Below are 10,525 nucleotides of genomic sequence, written 5' to 3'. Positions count from 1 at the left end.
ACTTTCTATTTTTCATTATTGTTATAACAATATTGAAATGATATCAATTTGATGTTTCGTCAATATCGTTATGATGTCGATTAGATAATTATAAAGTGATATCTTTACGATATCATATTGATATTGAATTAATGTTGGAACGATATCATATTAATATCGTATTTACTTCCCATTTTTCAAAAAATTCATTGTTGTTATAACAATATCGAAATGATATTGATCTGATATTTTTTCAAACAAATATCTTTACGATATCATTTCGATATATTGAATTAATATTGAAATGATATCATTGCGATATCATAATGATATCATTTGCAAATCGATATCGCCACGATATTTATTTAACATCATTATTATATCAATTCGGTATTGTTTAAAAATTCAAGGTTTCTGTAAAGAATGTTTCAGAAATTTCGGTCACATAATTTTGTTCTATTAATGGCGTTTCCTTATAGAAAACCAACTTTGAAGCAAATAATTCTTGCTTAAGCTTATTAACACTTCTCCTCTTCTTGCACTTTGAATTCTGTTCACTACCTATCTTCTCTTCTGGAGGTACTTCCCCACCATCTTCTTAGGCTTGAAGTTTCTTCTTCCTATTGCGTTGTCTAATCTCATCACTAATCTTTTTCTTACGTACTTCATCCAAGAAAGCATTTGTTTCTTTATCTTCTAAGGTTGTCTGATCACATTGGTCCATAACAGATATGTTAACAGCTGATACCGATTGCTTTGCAATCACCTCTGGAATCAGTTCTTCAGGTAATGAAGTATCCATTTTCTTATCCACTAACGGTTTCTCATGATGTGTTGCCATGGATAACTGATCTGCAACCGAATTGAAGTTAGGTGAACTGTTATTAGAGGAAGTATCATTTAGCATTTTCCTCTATTCCACTTTTGTAATTCTATCTCTAAACTCAGCATTCTCAGACTCGAGTTTAGTGGTAACTGTCTTATTTTTCTCTAGTTCCTTGATTTTGGCCTTGAGTTCGGCATTCTCAACATCACGTCTCTTACTCTCTTCCACAGCCTGTCTTAGAATCTCGGCAATCCTGGCCTTAAGCTCAACTTTCTCAGACTCAATCTCAGCAAACTTCCTTTTAAGATCAGGGATCTCAGCATTCTTGTCCTTAAGCTCAGCATTCACCTTCTTAAGCTCAGTAATCTCAGCTAAGAGCTTGGAATTTAATTCTCTCAATGAATCGATGGATTGCATGTTCGATAATAATTTTTTATATGAGATGGGATAATTCAAAAGTTTGTTAGCATAGATAAAAAACAAGGCAATATCCTCATCGGAATTTCTGATTTATTGATGTAAAAAAATAAATTACAAGATTCGGTAATACATAAACTTGTTTTACAAAGTGAAGTAGAGTCTCTATACTAATGCCTGCTGGTGTTTCATTCATCTAAACTATCTATACTAACATAATATCCTAACATTAACTCTAATCCAATTTCATTTACCCAACGTCAATATTCTGGATAGAATAAAATAGTCAATTATACATAGAATACGCACGGAGTCAGAAATAAATTAGCAATATTAAAACTCACCAAAAGTTTATGTTCTCTGCCTAATAAGGTCCTTGAAAGTTCTGAACAAAAAAATAGATATTGGCTTTGCAAGCTCTGAGTCGCTTCCTTGTAAACGCACAGTCATAACCGAAATATTCATATCTTGTCTTAGTTTCGCCGATCAGGAATTATTTTGATTGGCACTCTCATGTGACATTGTGACATGTGGCTGATTTTTGATTGATAAATTTTTTTCGTAATTTTGTATTTGATCCTTGACATATCGCTGACTCAGTTCGTAGTATTATTGACTTACAGTTCGTAGTAATTAGTCAACAACCGTTTATGGAAACATATATATATATGATAAATAATCAAAATGTCGAATTATTCTTCGCTATTTCGAGTACTTTTGCCATCCCGGGTACAAACTAAATTCGAGGAAAAATAAAAGTCTTTTATTTGTGTTATACTGGAAAATTACTTTTTGATCATTGTTTTTAACACTCGATTTCCGCGTTTGCAGATATACTGACATTATGATATTTTGCCTCGTTCAAGGTGACGCTATTAAAAACTCTTTCCCGATTGATACTAGAAATTACGCGACCTTTGGGCACCTCAGAACAGCCATAAAGGACGCGAAACAAAATGCCTTCGTTGGTATTGACGCAGACAGACTGACATTATGGAGGGTCGATATTATTCAAACTAAGGAAAATCAAGAAGTGATCGTAAAAGAGCACAAAGGTGTAGAGTTGCATTCATTCGAATCTGTTGGAAGTTATTTTCAAGAAACACCCACTAGTACTAACATCTGCATCATCGTGGAACCACCACCGCCCGCCATCACTGGTAAGTGTCTCCCAATGGTTTACCTAATGTTAATTTTGTACTAGTTCACTAAATTTAAATTATCTTTCTCGTACAGGTCTTAAACGGCCAAATTCCGAATCCCATTTTCAAAACCGGAGGATGCGTAAACTCGTGAAAACTGAAGGACCTGTAGATATCACAAAAAATTTTTATGTTCCATTTGATATTCTGGAATCAACCTATAAGCTAGAGGAGGCCATAAATGAAAAGGTGTGCGTGCTCCTAGTGGGTCATTTTCAATCTGGAAAATCATCAACTCTACATTATTTGAGTGGCACCAAAGAGAATTATTTTTATATACAAGCTTCAATGTTAGCAAACGGATTCCTGTATGGATTGTGCGACCAACTTTCTTTGAATTTATGTAATAACATAAGTGAATTCGATCGTGAAATCGTTCAATTATACAAGAAGCAGATTGTAATCATGATCGACGAATTTGACCGATTCTTACTTAATCAAAACAAAAGCCCTGTGGATACAATTGATCAGATGAGAGAACTCATCAAGCTTGTAAATGATAGGGGAGTAAGAGGAATCAAATCGGTCATTTTTGCGGGCAGTTTTGCAATTACTACAATACTTGAAAATGGAAGTCATCAAGTTAAAAAAGTCATTGAAATATCATCACAGGAGTCATCACAGGAATTACCACAGGACAATTTGTTAGACGATAGCTTGTTGGGGAAACTGACTCAGTCCTGTCTTCAAAAGCCTGAAGGAGTTCCATCACCATTAAATTCAGCAAAAATTATTGAGGCGTCAGATTTTACCAAAGAACAGCATATACAATTCTATTATGATATCCAAGAGAATTTAAATCTCCGTTTTAATGAAAAGGTTGTGGATGATATTTACAGCCTTACTAATGGTTACGCTGGATTAGAAGGGTTACTTGCATCCCTGTGCATTCAATATGGTAGCAATGAGGAAACTCTTGAATTTAATGCATGGAACGATCTTTTCACAGAATTCATTCGTAATCCCACAAAGAAAAAGATTAGTGCGGTTAAACACATTGAAAAATACCTTTCTGAGCCAGTTAATAGCAGTAATAATCACTTTATCAAAGATACAAAGAAACTTTTAGAGCGCTTTTTACGAAAGGGAACTCTGCATTCATCAGAAATCAATGACGAAGATTTAGTTGCCATTGTACACCTGCGTGCAATTGGAATCATAAGGGATATGGGAAATGAGATTCTTGGGTTCACTTCTAACATCATTCTCGATCTGTTGTCAGACAATTATTATCCTGTTTTCAGACGAGATGCTTTAGCAAGAATTCCGCATATTAACTCTCCTCAAGACTTTTTAAGTAAGACATTGGATCTTTTTAAACACATCCGTTATAATGAGATTTTCGATCCCTTGGCCGCGAATCAACATTCTTTTTCTGAATCAACAATCCAAGGAGAGCTTTATGCTCTATTACGTATGGCTGTATCATATCCAACATATAGGATTTTTCGTGAAACTAGAACTTTAGAGAAATCTGAAAAAAAATGTAATGTCTGGGTATGTAATAACAAGGAGTATGGAATTGAATGCAAAGTTGACAAAGTTTCTGAAAAAGAGATAAAAAAGGCGGCTGAACAGGCTATTGAGTATACAAAAGGGCAAGACAAAGTGTGCGGTATGTTTGTCTTTAACTTTGTGCCATCTGACAGTAAAGCCAACAATTGTCAACTTTTTTTTCCGAATGTAATTAAGCCGAGGAATGATATCTATTTTGAAACAGTCCATATATTATATTCTAAAACATCTCGTAGTGCACAAATCTTTCGTAATAATATGGACAAAACTGAGATTCCTTTCGCATTGAGTTAATCAAATAATATACTGCTTATTTTATAAAATGCTTAAAGGAAATATATACTTTGAATTAAATAAATAAATGTTTGTAATGCTTTCGATCATTTTATTTTTCCGATTCATGCATGCAAAACTTTATTAATAATTTTTTAGATACTAAAAATAAAAATGTAAGAGTGCAAGTGAAATATATTTCTAGTTTCTATTACTACTATTGCTAACACCAGATTTCCGAAGTAAATTATCCAACCCACATCCACAAAATTTCGTATTCCCATCCTATAAAATATCAATTTTAGCTAGTGAACTTTGCCGAGATTAAATAATTTCGAATCTATAGCATAAATTCGGAGGATTAGCGACTGAGGTAAAAATAAGCAATGCGATGTTTCTGATTCACACTTGCCAATTTTCATTCGTAAATTATATGCAATTACTTATTTCTGGGATACATGATGTCTAACATTACTGCGCATTTATTTATCAGCATATTCGATTACAACTTTCATGTAGGACGCAATTTACTTTATCCAAGTGTGACTTTAGGTCTCACTTTTTTTATTCACCATACATCTATATCTCATGCTTGATACAATGTATGCCTTTTCAGCCGAATTCTTTATTGATGTAAACAAATTACACAGAGAGTAACGTATTAACTAATACATGCGAAAAATAAAATAAATACAAATGTTCGGGGACTGTGCCCGTGATACAACTGATACATGACGTCTATGCTAATGTCTAATCCTACAGTCTAACTAACCACCTTACATTTACGTGACTTGGAAGTTCGCCCCTCCTTCTTTACGAAATGTCTGTAACATCAGGAAGTTACAAAAAAAATGTACATTACATGTACATTTATGCAAATCATATACATTGCAATATTCATTCTTTTTAATGTACAAGTAATATTTAACATTAATGAGCATCATCAATGCAATTTTTATCATGATGTGCAGTATTTAATAATAAATATTCAATGTACATTAAAGTTTTTATTTTTATTTTATATATAAGTTATAGTACAAATTATAAAGACTAAAAAAGAAGCCAAAAAAATTCGGTCATGTGATAAAATGACCATATTTTGACTTAATTTTAGCTGACGGAACGTTAAACTTCGACTAAAATTAAACCATGGCTAAAAGAAACTGGCTGATCAGACTAGTCTAATTATGGTTTGTGTGCCGAAAGATAATCTTTTTACTGTAAAGTTTAAAAAAAATAAACTTTTTTTCTTTCTTTCTAAAAAAATTATTCTCTCTTTTTTTAGGTATTAAATCGGTAAAGTTTTAAAGTTTCATTTTTTGAAGCTTTATTTTTTTTTTTGTCTTTTTTTAAAATAAAAAATTTTTTTTTCTTTTTTTTAGGTATGTATCGACTTTGATGTTACGCTTTAAATCGGTAAAGTTTTGAAAGTTTCGTTTCGTTTCTTTCAGAACTTTATTTTTTTTTTAAACTAATTTTTTTTTTTTTTTTAGGTATGTATCGGCTTTGACATTGCGCTTTAAATCGGTAAAGTTTTGAAAGTTTCGTTTCTTTCAAAACTTTATTTTTTTAAACTAATTTTTTTTCTTTTTTTTAGGTATGTATTGGCTTTGACTTTGCTCTTCGCTTTCGAAACTTATTTTTTGTAGATATCGCCTCGTCCGCAGGGAACTTTGAATTGGTAAGTTTCCTTTGAAATTTTTTTAGTAAATTTTTTTTTTGAAAAAAATTCGGCTTAATTTTATTTTTTTTTTTAGATATCGGCTTCTTCGAATCGGTAAGTTTGAAGCAAAACTTACATATATATTTTTTTCTTTTTGATTTTTTTTTTGATTTTTTTTTTTTGTAGATATCAGTTTTCGACTTTGAACTTGAATATGCCGATATGGTAAGTTTTGATTTGAAAATTTAAAACATTATTTTTTAATTTATCTTTTTTTTAATTTTTCTTGTATTTTTTTTAATAGGTGTCGGCTTCTTCAGCTTTGAGACTTTGATCTGGTAAGTTTCGATTTGAAATTTGAAACTTTTAATATATTTATTTTTTTAATTTTTCGTATTTTTTATATAGGTGTCGGCTCCTTTGGCTTTAGAACTTTGATCTGGTAAGTTTCGATTTGAATTTCGAGACTTATGTTTTTTTTAATTTGTTTTTTTTTTAATTTTTCTCGTATTTTTTTATAGGTGTCAGCTTCTTTGGCTTTAGGACTTCGATCTGGTAAGTTTCGATTTGAATTTCAAAACTTATGTTTTTTTTAATTTATTTTTTTTAATTTTTCTCATATTTTTTTATAGGTGTCAGCTCCTTCAGCTTTAAGACTTCGATCTGGTAAGTTTCGATTTAAATTTCAAGACTTATGTTTTTTTTAATTTATTTTTTTTAATTTTTCTCGTATTTTTTTATAGGTGTCGGTTTCCTTTGGCTTTAGGACTTTGATCTAATAAGTTTCGATTTGAATTTTGAAACTTAATTTTTAATTTATTTTTTTTTTAATTTTTCTCATATTTTTTCAGTTATAAGTGTTGATTCCTTCGGCTTTAGGACTTTGATCTGGTAAGTTTCGATTTAAAAATTTGAAACTTATTTTTTTAATTTATTTTTTTTTAATTTTTCTTGTATTTTTATATAGGTATCGCCTCCATAATGGGATCAGTAAAGCATTCAGATCGTGTGTCAGTAATGGTGACTTCAGTAAGAACGGAGAAGACACAGGAGCACGTAACGATAGATTATTTACAGGGAACAACCGAGACTGCAGGTCCTTTCTAAGTTTATGTTACTTAATACACAATATTCTTCTAAAGGGAAATTTGGATTCTTTTTCGCGTTTTCAGTTGTAATTAATTTAATTTGTTTATTTACTTTTGATTTTGATTTATGCATAGAAATTTCAACTACATTTATAATTATGTTAATGTTGATCATGTCTAGCATGGCGGTGATGATGTTTATATTGGCATTTCTTCGTGTTTGGTGATGTTGCGAGACCTTTTCCACTTATGGAGCAAGGAATTGTGTTGGGAGATATATATTCGATACAATTGCTATTGTATAGACGCAAAGAAGTTAAAGATAACCTGTCGTGACTGAATGTTTATTAGTGTAGGATTGAATTACATTTACTATCTCTTGTGGGACCAGTTGATGGAGAATCAAATATATGTCGTGCGTATTGTCATTTACGTTGGCTAAACGAACCATTGAACGCTATTAAGGATGAATTTAGAAGATTTTTAAAGAAAATGTTTATTATAAACGTTGTGAATGAGTGATACTACTGGAAATGAAAGCAGTAAGTTTCGCAATACCTGTTACGAAACTTCAGTTGTTTTTGTTTTTATTTTTATTTTTAATAGAATTAGCTAATATTTTTGGATTAATTAGATTTAGTAGTATAGATTTTATAGTGTAATTTAGTATAGATTGTTATAGTGTAATTTAATAAAATAATTTATTAATAATATTTAGCCGTGGCATATTAACATAAATAATAAAATATTGATATGATGTTTATTATCTTTAAAATAATGTACATCGTTAATGAACTTTGAATTTAGGCGATGCATCAAATATTGTGACATCGGTAGTACATTGCAGAGTCCGATGTTCAGCGTTTCGCATCATGATGTACATCAAGTGACCGATGTACATTTGATGAACATTTTCCCGTGACTTCTGATGTAAATATGATTATTAATTATAAGGCAAACTAGGATTACAGGAAATGCAATACAGTAATTTGCGAAATAGTTAGACTCTTATACGTATATCCATCTAGCAATTGAGATAATTTGAGCTGTTCCTCTTTGAAAAACTTTCTCTTCTTTTTTAGCTATCCTCGGCTTGCCATCCCGATCAATCGGGTATGGGCACCTTTATCGTTAATTAAGATATTTTCTCCCGAATGTCATTGTGGAGGATGCGCTTGTATGGAGATCGCTTAATCCGCTCATGTACGCCTTGTCTTTTGCTGTTTCTTTATTTTTTGGTCGCTCAACGAAGTGCCGACAGATAGTCATGCCGATAACGAAGCTCATACCTCCTCCATAATATCATAACAGACCAACTTGGGGATATACTTGCCTTGAATATCGGCGAGGTCTTTATAATCTCAACTTCTTTCTGCATTTCTTCCAGGACGCGCGAAGGGGCTTTCGATAAGTCTGCATCTTCGGAGCAATCGTATCTCCACGAAATTCGCATAGGAGGGTTTTCACTTCGTCCTTCACCTAATATCTTCTTGGAACTTGAAGTCTGAGAAGCTATAATTGTTCTGCTTAACAGAAGTGTTAGAAGATAATTGTTGATTCGCAAAGGAGTGCTGGAAGATTGTTGTTGATTTAATGAGGAGTTGGACGATGACTTTGAGTGTGACCGAAGAGTACGTGAATCGTGTCTCGGCGAGACCGATACTACTACTTGAGGTTTAGGAAAGACTTAAGATTCTCTTTCGCCTGTCGAGTTAGATATCGCATACGCCTTCGAGTACGGTGGAGATTCGGATTTTAGTGGAAGGGTTTTTGAGATCCAAAGGCTTGCACACGCTCCCGGCGTAAAAACTAGTGATTATCATAGGTGGTAAGAATACTATATCTAAGTTCGTTTCCTCCCATATAATTGTAGATTTGCTGAATTACATCCCGCCTTTATTCGTCGATAAAATTCGGGAAATGTTTCATCGCCCATATTTTCTAAAACATGCTTTCTTTTAGCTTCAATCGACTAAGATCAATGAGCCGCGAGATGACAGTTGAAATCTGGTATGCCGGGAGTGTCGGTAGATTTCCCTGAATATACGTAGTCTCTGGTGTAAGATCGTTGATCCGTACGTATATTGAAATTTATGGCATTACGAACATCCTCTTCATCGTATAACAATCATCATCGAATTCGACGGCCTCTCGAATATCGGCTGTTGGTCGAGCGAAATTGATTCGCTTTATCGAAAAAGTCGTCCAAAGTTGCACACTTGCCCGGCGGGTGCTACCGCAGCCTTAGTAGTTACGTAACCGTGGTAACGCAGTCCGTAGAATATGTTATCGGTGGCGGAATACATGACAATAATCGCCTCTTTCGAAGCTGAGAATTGGAAACGAATATGTGTTATTATTCTTAGGGTAAATGACGAAAAATTAGCCGTTAGCCAAACACTTCGCAGGCACTTTGCATAGGACTGCACGAGACAATTTTACATGGCAATTTTACAATAACGTGGATATGTTTTTCGGGGAGGTGAGTCTGGGAAATATTTCGAAATCTTTCTTATTGCCAACAGTTCGTCACTTGTCCCGAGTATTAGATTTCTTAATTGATCATCCCTGATCGCTAGGGATCATCCTTGTCCTTTGGCTTGTCGCAGGAAAATTGTCGAACTCCGGTACGCCTTGCGCAATAACTTTTTGAGGGTGGCCACCTGAGCTTGACGCCTTATTAATATTGATAGGAAAACGCTAAGCGGTCATATTTCCGGCTTTAACGAAGTACTGTAGGTAAAGTGATAGAACATGTTTTCGGCTTTTATAGTATATTTTTGCGAAATGTTATTGGTAACAGGCGGTATGTGAGGACGAAGTAAAAGAATTTTATTTGCGAAAAAAACCGAGGCGAGTATATATAGAGAAATTATTCTTTATTTCACAAGCCTGCTGTATGATCGGTTATATTGCATCGTGGGCGCAGCGACAATCGCGTAATTACTGCGCACTCCCTAACTGTTGAAGACTTTTTACGTATTATACGCGTTTTATATAAATTTAGATGCGCTTGTCGCTGTTCGGATAAAAATGTTAGATTTATGCTAGCATCTTTGATTAGTTCCGATATTACGTATGTTCTCGTTATTACGTGCGATGTGATCTATTTCTTATGCACAGTACAATAATAATAATACTTTATTTATGAAATAAAAATGTTGCCTTAGAAGTTAGTACACGATACATAAAATTGTGAATATATTGCTAATATATGATATAAGAAATTATTCTGATCGGGGGGTATACGGTGATATGGAAGTGCTTCTGCTTTAAGCTCTCCTCTAAGTAAAATATTTGGAAAAAGGGGTTAGGGGTTAGGAGGGTTAGGGTTAGGGTTAGGGTTAGGGTTAGGGTTAGGGTTAGGGTTAGGGTTAGGGTTAGGGTTAGGGTTAGGGTTAGGGTTAGGGAGGGTTGGGGTTAGGGTTAGGGTTAGGGTTAGGGTTAGGGTTAGGGTTAGGGTTAGGGTTAGGGTTAGGGTTAGGGTTAGGGTTAAGGGTTAGGGTTAGGGTTAGGGTTAGGGTTAGGGTTAGGTTAGGGTTAGGGTTAGGGTTAGGAGGTT

At 33.5% G+C, this 10,525-nt stretch overlaps 4 protein-coding genes across 4 annotated transcripts; 2 read left to right on the top strand and 2 right to left on the bottom strand.

Moving 5' to 3' along the window:
* Positions 1 to 376: 376 nt before the first annotated feature.
* OCT59_014231 (uncharacterized protein) lies at positions 377 to 886 on the bottom strand (the record flags this gene model as incomplete). Its single annotated transcript, XM_066149869.1, has 2 exons — positions 377 to 576; positions 640 to 886. 2 exons carry the CDS (start codon positions 884 to 886, stop codon positions 377 to 379), a joined length of 447 nt encoding a protein of 148 aa, XP_066002100.1.
* A 1,180-nt stretch (positions 887 to 2,066) lies between these two features.
* Positions 2,067 to 4,233, top strand: OCT59_014230 (uncharacterized protein; the record flags this gene model as incomplete). The annotated part of the gene is made up of 2 exons (XM_066149868.1): positions 2,067 to 2,382; positions 2,459 to 4,233. 2 exons carry the CDS (start codon positions 2,067 to 2,069, stop codon positions 4,231 to 4,233), a joined length of 2,091 nt encoding a protein of 696 aa, XP_066002099.1.
* A 1,166-nt stretch (positions 4,234 to 5,399) lies between these two features.
* Positions 5,400 to 7,190, top strand: OCT59_014229 (uncharacterized protein; the record flags this gene model as incomplete). Its single annotated transcript, XM_066149867.1, has 11 exons — positions 5,400 to 5,402; positions 5,498 to 5,508; positions 5,706 to 5,739; positions 5,810 to 5,893; positions 6,062 to 6,100; positions 6,306 to 6,317; positions 6,397 to 6,430; positions 6,508 to 6,541; positions 6,755 to 6,766; positions 6,843 to 6,931; positions 7,018 to 7,190. The coding sequence occupies 11 exons, from the start codon at positions 5,400 to 5,402 to the stop codon at positions 7,188 to 7,190; spliced, it is 525 nt and encodes a 174-aa protein (XP_066002098.1).
* Positions 7,191 to 7,971: 781 nt separating this feature from the next.
* Positions 7,972 to 8,899, bottom strand: OCT59_014228 (uncharacterized protein; the record flags this gene model as incomplete). Its single annotated transcript, XM_066149866.1, has 3 exons — positions 7,972 to 8,086; positions 8,253 to 8,649; positions 8,851 to 8,899. 3 exons carry the CDS (start codon positions 8,897 to 8,899, stop codon positions 7,972 to 7,974), a joined length of 561 nt encoding a protein of 186 aa, XP_066002097.1.
* Positions 8,900 to 10,525: the final 1,626 nt, after the last annotated feature.

The sequence above is a fragment of the Rhizophagus irregularis genome, chromosome 22 (genome assembly GCF_026210795.1).
Source record: "Rhizophagus irregularis chromosome 22, complete sequence".
In the NCBI taxonomy this organism is placed as follows: domain Eukaryota; kingdom Fungi; phylum Glomeromycota; class Glomeromycetes; order Glomerales; family Glomeraceae; genus Rhizophagus; species Rhizophagus irregularis.
The sequence above is the reverse complement of the archived record's forward strand: the minus strand, read 5'-3'. Positions and strand labels throughout refer to the sequence as shown.